The following is a 16,783-nucleotide window of genomic DNA, read 5'->3' as shown; positions in this document are numbered from 1 at the left end:
TAGAACAACATGTCAGATCTACCCTTGCTGATCAGAAGGCTAAATGCTTAGATCTCCTAGGGTGAAAAGTGTGCACATTTACCAGCTGCCAATTCTGAATAGCGAATTATCAGGTGCTATTTGCAGAGTATGATTTTTTTTCACTACTTCAAATTTGTGGAATTCAGGAACTAGCTCCCTCAGGTAGACTGAGCACAATTCCAGACTCAGTTTGAAGAAGGTAGGCTGATATCCAGGTCTTCTTTTCAAACAACTATAGATGCAGTCTCTATATTGATGGAAACTGCCATTGTGATGCACTGGGAATCCTGCCTTAATTCCTTGGGTTTTCCCAGGGAAGTTCGCTGTGGAGGATTTGCTCTTTGCGGGAGACAACTTGTTTAGATAGAACACTGGTGAGTCATTGCACTCATTAAGGAACTCAAGGGTAATCCTCTGTTCCCTAGGTATATAGAACCAGCATTCAAGAAGTAGTACATCAGACAACCTATTATGGCTAGACAATATCACAGCCCTTCTATCTCCATAGAACATATGAACTGCCATGAAATCAACAGAGGGTGCAGTGCAACAAACATAGTGCACCTCCTTTCTCCTCTTTCCAACTGGAATCACCTGTCAATAAATACTTTTGACAGGAACTTTGAGAGCTAAGAACCAACCCAGTTGAAATGTCCGTCCATATCCAAAATTTGATTTGGTGTCCGACTAGCCCATTTTCTCCCATAGATGGCAGACAAATGCGTTCTCAATGTCTTCCACTTCAGTTATGCCATAGAGTTCCTCTCCCCTCCTCCTTCAAAACCCTCTTCCCTGTCTGTTTTCAGTGGCCCACTCCCACAAGAAGATACTCTTGCAAGAAGTGCACTCCCTACTCCAATAGGGGTCACAGAGCTGTTACCACGTCAGCACTGGGGAAAGGGATTTTATTCCAAATACTTGCTGATCTCCAAGAAAAAAGAAGGATGGAGACCCATCTTAGACTTCTGGCGCCCAATGTCTTTAACCAAAGAGTAAGATTCAGGATGGTTACCCTCGTATTGACTATGATATCCATAAATATAAACTAATGATTCATAGCTCTCAACATGAAGGATGCCTATTTTCATATAGATATCCTCCCCTTCCACAGGAGGTTCCTGAGGTTCATGATAGATGAGAATCACATTTAATACAGGGTGCCTCCTTTTGGACTGGCAACAGTGCCCAGAGTATTTATAAAGGTTTTTTCAGTAGTGGCAGCACACATCCAGTGCCACAGTTTGATATTCTTTCCATCTCTAGACCATTGGCTTCTGATAAGGAAATCTCATTGGGAAGTAGTGACATCAACCTCATCGCTGCACAGTCTTTTAGCTACAAATTTATGTGAACATAGAAAAATCCACTTTAGTTCTAACACAGCCCATAGAATTTAGTGGAGCAACTCCAGACTCAATCAGAGCCAGAGCTTACCTCTCTATGGACAGATTTCAGTTGAGAAACATTCTTAGTCATCAACTCAGAAGGAACCCACAAACATTGGTTCAGGCATGCCTCATCCCGCTGTGCACTTATGTGACACTGTTTGTGAGGCTCCACCTTCATTGTCTACAAGCCTGGCTTCAAACAGTAGGCACAATATACACAAGTTAGTTATGCTCCCTCCCAGGGTACAAAACTTTCTAGCTTGATGATAGGACAGGGAACAGGTGTGCATAGGAATTCCTTTTGCTCTGCCACCTCCTCAAAAAACATAGCTCACAGAAGCACTTATGAGTTGGGGTGGTGCTTTACCGTTCATCCACTTCCATGATGACAGGCAATATGACAACTATATTCTACCTCAATGAACAAGGGGAAGAAAGATCTAGGTACCACTCTGGTAGATAGTCTCAGCAGATGCTTCTTGACAGAACATGAATAGGAGATCCACAACTCAGTGATAAAAGATATATTCCAGCTATGGGGATACCTGTCTTTAAATTTCTGTGTCACAAGACAAGAAAAAAATGCACTATGTGCTGCTCAAAGGGACACAAAGTCAGAACTCCAAATAAGATACCCTTCTACTTCCAGGGATGGAAAATTTTATGTCTACCTTTCCCTCCCATCCTACCCTTACATCGAGTTCTCCAGAGAATCTAACAGGACACAGCAATGATCAACCTCAATGCTCCCGGATAGCCAAAATAATTGTGGTTTCCCATTCTTCTCCATCTGTCATCCTGTCAACAGATCAGCATCTAATCTTCCCCATACCTTCTGATGCAGGACAAGGGCAAGATCAGGCATATGAATCTGGAGCCTTTTCACCTCACAGCCTGGTATTTGTATGACTGTTAAACCCAGAGCAGAAAGATTCAGTAGCTGTTAAAGCCATCCTGAGCAACACGAGGAAGAATCCACCAAGCGGTGTTACTTAGCCAAGTAGAAAAGATTCTCTGTTTGGACTAACCAAATTTTCCCAGAGGAGATGGACGTTCCCACTATTCTGGACTATCTGCTTACCTTGAAGATGCACCCAATGAGTGTGTAGTTTCTGAATGGTTTACTCAGAACCTTCTTATAAATGATTAGATTCAGTCCTTCTTGGGATCTTAATTTGATCGTTTCAACACAAACTAAGCCACTATTTTAACCACTAGTGGCATACTCATTATCCCATTGATCTGGGTAGGTTGCCTTCCTGCCGGCCATCGCTTTAGCTTGATTGGTAGACGAACTTGGGCTCTTCTGGCCAATCCACCCTATACCATATTCTATAAGGTTTCCTTGAAACTGTGCCCTAAATTCATCCCCAAAGTAATATTGGACCTCCACATAAATTAGACTATACACTTACCTGTATTTTTTCTTAAACCTCATACCACCAATGTGGACCAGACTTTCCATACCCTGGATGTGCATTGGACATTCGTGTTCTATCTTCAAAGAAAAATCCCTTCAGGAAATCACTGAAGCTATTTGTTACCATTGTGGAATGCATGGAAGGGCAAATGATATCTCTTCAAATACTGTCCAAGTGGATTTGGGGCTGTATTTTACTCTGTTACCAGTTATCTGATGCTCCACCACACAAAGTGAAGACCTATTAAACCAGAGAAAAGGCTGCTTCAGTAGCTTCACTTTGGGAAGTTCCATTCATTGACATATGTAAAGCGGCCACCTGGAGTTCCATTCAGACTTTCAGAAAACACTACGCACTGGTACGCATCTCCTCAGCTAATGTGTCCTTTGGATCAGTGGTCCTACAATCTTCAATACCGCTGAGGCCCTCAGACTCCCCCTCCCCCTTCTTGAGTGCTTCTTGTCAGTCACCCACATAGGGACCAGCACGTGAAGAAACAGAGGTTACCTAAGTTCCAGAACCAGAGTTCTTTGAGTTGTGTGATCCGTGTCTGTGTTCCAGTAACCATCCTCCTTCCCCTCTGCTTCAGATTGTAGAATTTATGCACAGTAGAGCATGAGGTTCAGAGCATGAGGAAAGGAAGAACATGGGCACAGACCAATGGAAATTACTAGCACAAGTCTTCTGGTCTCTGGCACATAGAATGCATGCATACCCAACAGTAGACTACAAATAGGGATGACACATCTCTAAGAGCTCTGATTACGGAAGGTAGGTTACTTATCTTTTAGTTCCATGGCTCTAATTCCAAGCATACATTCCAGTTCCAAGTCCCACCCTCCATTCCTCTAAATCCGTACTACATTCCACAGGAAAGTCCTTTTTGATGTTTATTTATTTAAACACATCCAGCTCCTCAAATTGCACAACTTTAACTCCAACCTCAGGATTAAAGAGGTAGAAATTACACAATATACCGGCTTTTTTCCAGTTACACTTGTTGGTAAATGAAGCTATCTTACTGAGTTGGAAATTAAGGTGACTTAGGAGTTCTATGTGTTCATTGAAGTTGGAAAGTAAAGGGAGTTTGGTGTAGGCGTGAGGATTCTGAGAGTGCATTTGGGTTTTGTAATGTTTGGATAACAAGGCTTTGAGGTTGGTGTGGATGTTAATATCTTAACTGTTGATTTCTTTGATTTTAGTGATTGCATTGCCACCAGTATAACCTTAACACTATAAGTTATTTAAGTTATTGGGCACATTTACTGTATATAAAAAAAATCTCTTAATAAAGTACATACAACACTCCTTACAAATCATAGTTCATGTGTACACATCATGAATGGAAAGTTATCCATCTCCATAATTGGTGCAATAGTGGACACCATGTCAGCATATATGCTGCTTACTTTATATCTTATATCTGGATATCTGACCTTATATCTGGTGTCAATGACCTTCCTTTAGACTGACCTTTGTTTTAATACCTTTTTGAAAACAAACCTTATTATAGATGAATCACCAAATGGCTACACTGTGTTTGTTGTTTAGAATTTTCATTTGTTAAGCAGTTATCATTCAGATTTGTTTAACCTGATCATTTAGAAGGATAATTTATTTGTTTTATGACTGTTTTTACATTAAACAACTCTTCATATGGCTCAATTGTTCTTTTTTCTGACTTGTCTTTTTTGAAAATACTAGGTTCTTTGTTAACCCATATGTTTTATAAATAACATTATATCAATTGTCAGTGTTTGGAATCAACTTCAATCAATGTGCTGTCACCTGTCTTCCATGGGTATACTGTGTTTCTTTGTATGATAGAAGCTTTTCAACATTGCATTTCCTTTTCTTTAAACAACTGCATTATTTAGGTTTCATTTTACAGGCACTTTAGATGGCTTTAGCTTATAAAAGAGTAATGGACTGATCTTTTATTGACTTTCTTCTTCATTTTTCTTTTTTTTTTAGTACAAACAAGTGGAACAATACATGTCATTTCACAAGTTACCCGCTGACATGCGCCAAAAGATCCACGATTATTACGAACACCGTTACCAAGGCAAGATCTTTGATGAGGACAATATTCTCAATGAGCTCAATGATCCTCTTAGGGAGGTAAGACAAAAAGAAACAAACAAACAAATACAGTTCTGCTTGATTCGGAAAGACTTTTTCTCCTTGGTGTGGGAGATTTCTGTGCTAATAAAAAAACTATTTCTGTGGCCATTCTGTACTATTTTAATCTCTTTAGGTTCTTCTACTACACTCATTACCAGGGTATCTGAACACCTATCCATGAACAACAATATATGAATAGGAACACAAATCCTATACTAGATTGCTGCATAGATTGTAAATGCAAAGAACTGGTCAACTGGTTGTGTCCATTGATGTACCCCATATATTGTCATAGCCCTTATTTGACCATGCAAGAATGTTAGGGCAACTAAAACCTATTTACTCTCCTGTTCAACCAAGTAAGGGCTGCTCAGATTGTGTCTCCATCACAGTGAAGAGGGCATGGGCTAGTCACTTGATACCCTCCTCTGCAAGTATGTTTTTGGAATGGGACAAAATGGGATGGCAATGGGAGAAGCCTTGGTACCACCCTTCCTACATGCTAGACACACTAGCTGCAGGGAGGAAGTAAACTGCTTTAGAAAAACGGGCAAGAGGGGAGCAGTTTATTAGCTAATAGTATTATTATTATTATTTATTAACTTACATAGCATTTTCATCAGTAGATCTCAAAGTGCTTTACAAGAGAGGTCAGTATCATTATCCCCATTTTACAAATTGGGAAACTGAGGCATGGAGCTGTGAAGTCACTTACCCAAAGCCACACTCAAGGCCAGTGGCAGAGCTGGGAATAGAAGCCAGTTCTCTGTTCATTAAGACACGCTACCTAAACAGGCCTCCTCTTGGGGTAGTGCAGCATAAAAGCACAATCAGACCCACTGTGACTGCAAAAAAGCATCAAATGGCAAAAAGACATAGTCCTTTTTTGGAAGAAATAGCCTGTGCTGTTTTTTATTTTGCACGGGGGAGGCATTAAGGAGTTCTGTGGAGGGGGATATTGAGTGGGGAGAAAGAAAAGGTTAACTAGTATTAACAAAGCCATATATTTAACAATTATATAGATAAGTCCCTGCGTGATGTACTCCTCTACTGGATAGGTTTCAGAGTAGCAGCCGTGTTAGTCTATCCTCTACTGGATAGTAAGTCATTGGCAGCCTACTCAAGTGTGTGTATGTGATCCTAATACCCTCTAGTGGCTGCAGTCTACAGAGGATACCTTCTAAGGAGGAGGAACTGGGAAGGATAGCAGGAGAGAGAGAAAAGGGGAAGATGAAGGAAAGATAGAGAGCAGAAGATGCAAAGGGAAAGGGAGGAAAGTAGAGAAAAGAAGAGACATAAGAAGGGAGGAAGGGAGAGAGAACCACCTATTGTGATAATCCCCCCAACTTGTGAAATTGGCATGAGTTCTGGTAGGTGCCTTTTAGTATTCCTACCATGGGAGGTATAATGCTGAATGCCACACATCATAACTCACTACAGTGCCTCATGGCAGCTGTACAATTTGGAAAGATGTGTGAGGGGTTTTGTTTAGCAAGGTTTGCAGTAAACAAGACACTTCATCTTTTAAAATATTTTTTCCCCAGTGCCCATGAAAAGACTCAGCTTTGGTGTTTGCTCCTGACATTTTACTCCTGACATATAAATCACAGAAGTAACCTAGTCTGTCATCCTGCCAGTGTAGCATTTTTCTCTTGCATAGATATTAAAGTGATTCACAGACAGTTAATTAAAATATTAGTTTGTTTTTCTTCACTAGTGAAGGTAGGTAATTCAAATCTCGGACATCTTTAGAAAAAAGGCTATGTATTACCAGCTCCCAGTGTTTACCCAAACTCCCAAAATAGTTTTCATGGAAATTCCAGGCTCTCATTACCATAGTATTCCAACTGCCAGCACAGCAATTTATGTGTACTGTATGGTACACTCTGATATAAATGTCAGATCGCTAAACTAGTAGCAGTGAAACACACATGTTATGTGAATGCATTACGAAATCTTGTGCAATTTCCAAGAAGAACTCAAAATGGCTGCAAGCCATTCTTTCGACTGTAAACCAGCAAGATGCACAAATTTCAGCAAGATGCACAAATAGCATTATGTTATCATCTTATAATATAATTGCTTATTTGTATCATCACATGGATTTTCCCATTCTCATTATGGTGCCCAATTCACACATGTTTAATTAGATTCCTAAAATCTGAAATGCATTTTTCCTTAGTGGCTTACTACTGTCAGCAACAGAAATAGTAAGTGGTGGCAGAACCCACTTCCTTACCTTACAATAGACCAAATTCTGTACGAAGTTACACCGCTGTAAATCCAAAGTTACTTGGATATGATACCATGGAAATCATAAGTTACTGTGTGACTGAGAGCAAAATTTGGCCCCATCATTTTTTGTGGATGACAACTACAAGACTGTGTTAGGAGTTTTATAATATGTTACAATTATATATCACTCACAATGTACCCAAGCATATTCAAATTTATTTGTTATGTTGTAGATCTGAAACTCTGTTGGATTTTTTTGCACTGGTTCTTCATGTTATTTGAAGTGCTGTTCATGAAAGTAAGAGCAGAATGCACTGTGAAAATACACCTACACTCTACTTTGTGCATGATTGAGAGGGGGATTTTTTTCCTTTCTTCTCTCCAATCATGTCAATATATATGATTCCTAACACCTTGACATCTAAGTTCCAGACAAAATTTTGAAGGAACAAGAGAGTCCAGAAAAAAAGTGATCTAGACCAGAGATAGTAAACCTATGATTCCTGAGTTGCATGCAGCCTTTCTTTTGGTTAAAAAATCTATTGTTCGTGATCATTGTTTAACTTACAAAGGGTCATAAGCTAGTCAAATGAAAACCATTTTTTTTCCGGAAAGAGCATAGGCATTTCTCTTCAGTGAGGGCTATTTCCCTACCAAATTATAAATTTTATCCACAAGACTTTTCAGCTGCAGAGCTGTTAAAAATGTATTTATAAGCAAGCTTATATTTTTCACTCCTCACATACTCAAAAACAACACAAGCAAGTTTGTTCAAGCTTGAAAAATAACTTTTGGAGAGAGACCAAGCATGGAAAAGGTGAGAGTTATGAGCAACTAAAAACATGGAGTAAGAGTGGAAACTGTTATGAAATGTTAACTATGGAAGTCACAGCCTCTACGATATATGTTGTAATTTCTTCTGTTATACATATTGTATATTGGGGAAAATATCATTTCAGCTGAATACTTCCATCAGGAGCCACATTGTGCACCTGAAAGATTAATGTCCTAATAAAAATGTAGCAGGTGTTCTCGGAAAAATGTCAATATTGAATTAAAGGCTAGAAACCTCTAAAGGAACACAGATATGGTGGTAGTGACATTTATAGAAGCAGGCTTCTCAAAACTGGTGACAGCATTCTAGTGACAGCTCTCTTATTCAGCCCTAAAAACATTGTTCAGATTGGTTTAGGTCTTTCAAAGAATATATTAGCTATTACTACATTACAGACATTTTTCTACTCCAAGTATTCGGTTTTTTAATGGTTCTTTGACTATTCAACCATAAATTGGCTCTTCAGCAGTTAAAGTCTGAGTACAATTCTTCTAGGTCTTAAAGAACATGTCCCATTTCATCTGCCACCAACGGTAGAAGGCAAAATACATATAGTAGTTAAAACAAATATCCGATTGCATATATTCAGGTCTAAATATTTACAGAATGTATTAAGTGTTATTGAAGTTTGTTTTTTATATTAGCCTCTGATGAAGGCATTCATCTAAAAACACTATTTCCTCACATACAGTAAGGAGAACAAAAGAAATCACAAGTACAGCATACAGTAACATCAGCAACTGCTGTAGTAAAGGTCACACAATGGTTTCTATTCTAACTCCTTGTTTTCTATCTCTCAAACGCTCATGTTTCAGGCTAAAATTTTCCAAGTTTCCCTTGCTCCAAAAATGATTATTTTTTGCAAGTTGGAACAAACTCAGCTCAATCATTTCTGAGTCTGAGAAAAGTCTGAAAAATATAAGTGTTGCATTATATAAAAAAACCTCTTGCCATCACTTTTCAAAATAGTTCTACAGCTAAAAGGGCTAAAGGTCAGAAGTGGAAATTTTCATGGAATTCTCTTCTATTCAGGTTCTATACATCCATCACTATGGGATGTGTGTGTCCTCACTGAGGAGAAATTCCTTTACTTCGTACGATAGAGAAATTGATCTTCATTTAACTGAGCCCCTGAAAATTTTATACTGATCAAAGTAGACTTTTTGACTAACTTAATAAAATGTGCAGTTAAGGAAGGATGCGCTGCACAAGTGTGAGTAGCTAACTCAACTGTATAGATAAAAAATGAAGTGATGGATATGGGGAGGAGCCGGTGGTCGTGGTACTTGTAGGTACCAATGACATAGGGAAGGGTAGGAGAGATGTCCTGGAGGCCAAATTTAGGCTGCTAGGGAAGAGACTGAAATCCAGGACCTCTATGGTGGCATTCTCAGAAATGATCCCAGTTCCACGTGCAGGGCCAGGTAGGCACGCAGAGCTTCAGAGTCTCAATGCGTGGATGAGACGATGGTGTAGAGAGGAGGGGTTTACATTCATTAGGAACTGGGGAAACTTTGGGATGGGCGGAGCCTATATAGGAGAGATGGGCTCCACCTAAACCAAACTGGAACCAGACTGCTGGCACTAAATATTAAAAAGGTTGTAGAGCAGTTTTTAAACTAGGAGATGGGGGAAAGCCGACTGCTGCAGAGGACCATGTGGATCGGACAGAGACTTCTCTTCAGGGAGAGTCTAACGATAGAGAATATCCAGGTTATAGTCAGGATTCATAGATTCATAGATTATAGGACTGGAAGGGACCTCGAGAGGTCATCGAGTCCAGTCCCCTGCCCGCATGGCAGGACCAAATACTGTCTAGACCATCCCTGATAGACATTTATCTAACCTACTCTTAAATATCTCCAGAGACGGAGATTCCACAACCTCCCTAGGCAATTTGTTCCAGTGTTTAACCAGAGGATGGAAGAGGATAATGTAAGGGCCAGATCAGATGATAAACATTCACATAAAAAAGAATCTGACACATCAGAAAAGGGCAGACAAATAAACAGTAACAAGTTTTTAAAGTGATTGTACACAAATGCTAGAAGTCTAAATAATAAGATGGGTGAACTAGAGTGCCTTGTGATAAAGGAGGATATTGATATAATAGGCATCACAGAAACCTGGTGGACTGAGAGCAATCAATGGGACACAGTCATTCCGGGGTACAAAATATATCGGAAGGACAGAACAGGTCGTGCAGGAGGGGGAGTGGCACTATATGTGAAAGAAAATGTAGAATCAAATGAACTAAAAATCTTAAGTGAATCCACATGTTCCATAAGATCTCTATGGATAGAAATTTCATGCTCTAATAAGAATATAACATTAGGGATCCATTATCGACCACCTGACCAGGATAGTGATAGTGATGATGAAATGCTAAGGGAAATTAGAGAGGCTATCAAAATTAAGAACTCAATAATAGTGGGGGATTTCAATTATCCCCATATTGACTGGGAACATTTCACTTCAGCACGAAATGCAGAGATAAAATTTCTTGATACTTTAAATGACCGCTTCATGGAGCAGCTGGTACGGGAACCCACAAGGGGAGAGGCAACTCTAGATTTAGTCCTTTGTGGAGCACAGGAGCTGGTCCAAGAGGTAACTATAACAGGACCACTTGGAAATAGTGACCATAATACAATAGCATTCAACATCCCTGTGGTGGGAAGAACATCTCAACAGCCCAACACTGTGGCATTTAATTTCAAAAGGGAGAACTATGCAAAAATGAGGGGGTTAGTTAAACAGAAGTTAAAAAGTACAGTTACTAAAGTGAAATCCCTGCAAGCTGCATGGGTGCTTTTTAAAGACACCATAATAGAGGCCCAACTTTAATGTATACTCCAAATTGAGAAACACAGTAAAAGAACTAAAAAAAGCCACCGTGGCTTAACAACCATGTAAAAAAAGCAGTGAGAGATAAAAAGACTTCCTTTAAAAAGTGGAAGTCAAATCCTAGTGAGGCAAACAGAAAGGAGCATAAACACTGCCAAATTAAGTGCAAGAATGTAATAAGAAAAGCTAAAGAGGAGTTTGAAGAACGGCTAGTCAAAAACTCCAAAGGTAATAAAATGTTTTTTAAGTACATCAGAAGCAGGAAGCCTGCTAAACAACCAGTGGGGCCCCTGGATGATCGAGATACAAAAGGAGCGCTTAAAGATGATAAAGTCATTGCGGAGAAACTAAATGGATGCTTTGCTTCAGTCTTCACGGCTGAGGATGTTAGGGAGATTCCCAAACCCAAACTGTCCTGTGTAGGCGACAGATCTGAAGAACTGTCACAGATTGAAGTGTCGCTAGAGGAGCTTTTGGAATTAATTGATAAACTTAACATTAACAAGTCACCGGGACCAGGTGGCATTCATCCAAGAGTTCTGAAAGAACTCAAATGTGAAGTTGCGGAACTATTAACTAAAGTTTGTAACCTGTCCTTTAAATTGGCTTCTGTACCCAATGACTGGAAGTTAGCTAATGTAACACCAATATTTAAAAAGGGCTATAGAGGTGATCCCGGTAGTTACAGACTGGTAAGTCTAACGTTGGTACCGGGCAAACAATAGTTAGTCGAAACAATAGTTAAGAATAAAATTTTCAGAAACATAGAAAAACATAAACTGTTGAGCAATAGTCAACATGGTTTCTATAAAGGGAAATCATGTTTTACTAATCTATTAGAGTTCTTTGAAGGGGTCAACAAACATGTGGACAAGGGGGATCCAGTGGACATAGTGTACTTAGATTTCCAGAAAGCCTTTGACTAGGTCCCTCACCAAAGGCTCTTACGTAAATTAAGTTGTCATGGGATAAAAGGGAAGGTCCTTTCATGGATTGAGAACTGGTTAAAAGACAGGGAACAAAGGGTAGGAATTAATGGTAAATTCTCAAAATGGAGAGCAGTAACTAGTGGTGTTCCCCAAGGGTCAGTCCTCGGACCAATCCTATTCAATTTATTGATAAATGATCTGGAGAAAGAGGTAAACAGTGAGGTGGCAAAGTTTGCAGATGATACTAAACTGCTCAAGATAGTTAAGACCAAAGCAGACTGTGACAAACTTCAAAAAGATCTCATAAAACTAAGTGATTGGGCAACAAAATGGCAAATGAAATTTAATGTAGATAAATGTAAAGTAGAATCATAGAATATCAGGGTTGGAAGGGACCTCAAGAGGTCATCTAGTCCAACCTCCTGCTCAAAGCAGGACCAATTCCCAACTAAATCATCCCAGCCAGGGCTTTGTCAAGCCGGGCCTTAAAAACCTCCAAGGAAAGAGACGCCACCACCTCCCTAGGTAACGCATTCCAGGGCTTCACCACCCTCCTAGTGAAATAGTGTTTCCTAATATCCAACCTGGACCTCCCCCACTGCAACTTGAGACCATTGCTCCTTGTTCTGTCATCTGCCACCACTGAGAACAGCCGAGCTCCATCCTCTTTGGAACCCCCCTTCAGGTAGTTGAAGGCTGCTATCAAATCCCCCCTCATTCTTCTCTTCTGGACACTAAACAATCCCAGTTCCCTCAGCCTCTCCTCATAAGTCATGTGCTCCAGACCCCTAATCATTTTTGTTGCCCTCCGCTGGACTCTTTCCAATTTTTCCACATCTTTCTTGTAGTGTGGGGCCCAAAACTGGACACAGTACTCCAGATGACGCCTTACCAATGTCGAATAAAGGGGAACGATCACATTCCTCGATCTGCTGGCAATGCCCCTACTTATACAGCCCAAAATACCGTTAGCCTTCTTGGCAACAACAGCACACTGTTGACTCATATCCAGCTTCTCGTCCACTGTGACCCCTAGGTCCTTTTCTGCAGAACTGCTACCTAGCCATTCGGTCCCTAGTCTGTAGCAGTGCATGGGATTCTTCCGTCCTAAGTGCAGGACTCTGCACTTGTCCTTGTTGAACCTCATCAGGTTTTTTTTTGGCCCAATCCTCTAATTTGTCTAGGTCCCTCTGTATCCGATCCCTACCCTCTAGTGTATCTACCACGCCTCCTAGTTTAGTGTCATCTGCAAACTTGCTGAGAGTGCAGTCCTCACCATCCTCCAGATCATTAATAAAGATGTTAAACAAAACTGGCCCCAGGACCGACCCTTGGGGCACTCCACTTGAAACCGCTGCCAACTAGACATGGAGCCATTGATCACTACCCGTTGAGCCCAACGATCTAGCCAGCTTTCTATCCACTTTACAGTCCATTCATCCAGCCCATACTTCTTTAACTTGGCGGCAAGAATACTGTGGGAGACCGTATCAAAAGCTTTGCTAAAGTCAAGGAATAACACATCCACTGCTTTCCCCTCATCCACAGAGCCAGTTATCTCATCATAGAAGGCAATTAGGTTAGTCAGGCATGACTTCCCCTTGGTGAATCCATGCTGACTGTTCCTGATCACTTTCCTCTCCTCTAAGTGTTTCATAATTGATTCCTTGAGGACCTGCTCCAGGCAAAAGAAAAAAAAAGTAATGCACATTGGAAAAAATAATCCCAACTATACATACAATATGATGGGGGCTAAGTTAGCTACAAGAAGTCAGGAAAAAGATCTTGGAGTCATCGTGGATAGTTCTCTAAAGATGTCCACGCAGTGTGCAGAGGCGGTCAAAAAAGCAAACAGGATGTTAGGAATCATTAAAAAGGGGATAGAGAATAAGACTGAGAATATATTATTGCCCTTATATAAATCGATGGTACACCCACATCTCGAATTCTGCATACAGATGTGGTCTCCTCATCTCAAAAAATATATACTGGCACTAGAAAAGGTTCAGAGAAGGGCAACTAGAATGATTAGGGGTTTGGAACGGGTCCCATATGAGGAGAAATTAAAGAGTCTAGGTCTCTTCAGCTTGGAAAAGAGGAGACTAAGGGGGGATATGATAGAGGTATATAAAATCTTGAGTGATGTGGAGAAAGTGGATAAGGGAAAGTTATTTACTTATTCCCATAATATAAGAACTAGGGGTCACGAAATGAAATTAATAGGCAGCAGGTTTAAAACAAATACAAGGAAGTTCTTCTTCATGCAGCGCACAGTCAACTTGTGGAACTCCTTACCTGAGGAGGTTGTGAATGCTAGTACTATAAGAGCGTTTAAAAGAGAACTGGATAAATTCATGGTGGTTAAGTCCATTAATGGCTATTAGCCAGGATGGGTAAGGAATGGTGTCCCTAGCCTCTGTTTGTCAGAGGATGGAGATGGATGGCAGGAGAGAGATCACTTGATCATTGCCTGTTAGGTCCACTCCCTCTGGGGAACGTGGCATTGGTCACTGTCGGTAGACAGGATACTGGGCTAGATGGACCTTTGGTCTGTCCCTGTATGGCCGATCTTATGTTCTTATATTGCTGTGAATTGGCAGGGACACCTGCAGCAGAGGAAAGGGCTCCTAACCACTCCATAAGTGAGAATAGGGTTGAGAGTGATTTAATTAACACTTTGTAAGTTGTGCAATGAGAAACTCCTCTCAGATATACCTTAGGTGCTTCACAGTTGGGAAAGTGATGCATTTGCCATGTAGTACATGACCATGTAATTAAAAACAGAGTTGTGTTCACAAGGAGGTTGAGTTAAGGTTGTACACAAAGGGTAGATAGAATATATCACAAAATGGGATTTAAAAATCTTAGCTTTTGGCTACATGATTCCCATGAAAATGTAAGCAATGGTCCAAGATCAGGTCCAGCTGCCTGAACCAGACTTCATCATATGTTCCATTCTTCTACTTTTGTAGCACTGCTTGAAAGCAGCTTGTAAAGTGAGAATAAAATAAAATATATATTTTGATTGGATTCAGGTATAAAGATCTTAGAAATGTCAATCACAGCAGGGAAAAGTATATTTTTTTCAAGCTGACTTCTCTGATCATCCTCCCAGCATCAATAAGATCCAACCATGTATTATTTATTATTATTTGTATTACCATAGTGCCTAGGAGCACAAGTCATGGACCACTACCCAATTGTGCTAGTCAAAAGATTGTTAGCAGCTGCTTGTTACACACAGATGGAAGGATTTAAACTTGCTTAGCTGGGTCACTTAAATGACCTTTCACCAATAAAAATTTTTCCCCTGAAAAAAGTTTCTTTAATGCACCGGTTATTGTTTTTTACATGGTGCCAGGAATCAGGGCCTGCAGCAGATGTAGTCTCCAGGCAACATAACAAGTGCAGATTGGCTGTAGCAGGCTGCCTGATTGGCTACACCACCTGATTGGTTGGAAGAGTCAACAGACCAGCTCTTAAGCCCAGCAGTAGCAGCAATTTGCATGCTGCTCAAAGCATTCACCCATGGCTGCAATAGCTCCTGCGCCTGCTTGTACCCAGCCTTGCTCCTGCCTTGTTCCAGCCCTGATCTTGCTTTGGATCCAGCCCTACCCCTGCCTTGCCTCACTCCAATTAAGTTGGCTCTGACCCTGGGCTCTGATTCCTGGCTATTTATTCCTGCTCTAACCACTAGGCATGACTGCTGCTCCTACCACTAGGCATGACCACGCACATCCCAGTCACTGACAAATAGAAAGGTCTCTGATTCTTAGATGGACAGAAATACTGATAATTTTCCTAGATTTTAAGTTTCTGGGGCAGGAACCCTCTCACCTGAGCACAATGGGACCCTAATCCTAATTGAGGCCTCTGCACTACCACAACAGAAATAATTTTGATGGGCAAAAAAAGATTTTAGCTAAGCCATCTCTTCACAAAAATAACAGTTCAAATTTTCAGAATTATATGCACATATATTATGCATAAGAAGTTACTGTGACTGTTCTTGCAATTCAGGCAACTGCATGTGAAAATGACCAGACACCTAGCTAATTATATGTATGCATGCAATAATTGTAATTGTGTGCAAAAGCACAGAAATAGTGTGCAAATCGTGCACATTTCAAAATAAAAATGGACCAAAATATTCACCATCTGTCCTGTTCATTTAGACAAATTCAAAGCATTTTTAACAGTGTTTGGTACCGCATGCAGCATGTTTTTAATTACCTCAATAACATAAAACAACTGTGATGAAAAAGCCCTGAAAGAACAAGAACTGCACTTCAGCATCAGCCTCAGTCCACAAAGCTGAAGAAAGTGTGCAGATTCTTTTTGCAAGTTAAATATTTCATACCAGTCCTCAGATCAACTTTTAAAATGATTAATTTTGTTACTTCATTAATTTTTCCTCAGTAATTTAGTAATAATTATTCTCAGTAAAACTTCTGAAATATTTGGGACTATTTCCTTCAAGTGTAAACTTACACCAAATTAATAAGATATTACTTCTTTCTCCTAGTGTTGCATGTTTATTTTTAGGAATTAATGAACTTTGTGATGTGTTCTCATTGAAACTTTTTATTGTGGACTATGGGTAAATAATGAAACCTCTCCAAAGTTAATGGCCTGAATAAAAAAAACAGCTACTGATGTGTGTCATCATTAGATTATAATACACACCCTGCTGTGTTTTATAGCGTAAGCCTTACAAGTTTTTGGTATACTCCATCAAGCATTAAAGCAATAGCAGAAGAACTAATGACTGTAACAAAACCCATAAAGTATTAGCCATTATTCAAATATTGGAGCTTTCAAATATTTTGCTTTCATAACAACTTTTATATACATTTGCCTATATTCATAGAAGAGCTGTCTTACGATTCCTTCATAATAAATAGTACCCATCATATGGGGTTCATACTGAGAAAATAGGGCAATCGGCTAGTTATCTTAGGTGCCTGTACGCAAACGCAAGAA

General features: G+C 40.0%; 1 protein-coding gene across 3 annotated transcripts in view; it reads left to right on the top strand.

Annotated features, from left to right (window-relative positions):
• The window catches only part of HCN1 (hyperpolarization activated cyclic nucleotide gated potassium channel 1), a 299,288-nt gene that overhangs the window by 228,734 nt on the left and 53,771 nt on the right, over positions 1-16,783 (top strand). For all 3 annotated transcript variants that reach the window (XM_008168717.4, XM_024105633.3, XM_024105634.3), the window contains exon 5: positions 4,805-4,951. In XM_008168717.4, coding sequence (XP_008166939.3) covers positions 4,805-4,951 — 147 coding nt within the window. The remainder of the gene's footprint in view (positions 1-4,804; positions 4,952-16,783) is intronic.

This window comes from Chrysemys picta, chromosome 6 (genome assembly GCF_011386835.1).
Source record: "Chrysemys picta bellii isolate R12L10 chromosome 6, ASM1138683v2, whole genome shotgun sequence".
Lineage (NCBI taxonomy): Eukaryota > Metazoa > Chordata > Testudines > Emydidae > Chrysemys > Chrysemys picta.
Note: the sequence above shows the minus strand (reverse complement) of the source record. Positions and strands in the feature narration are given on the sequence as shown.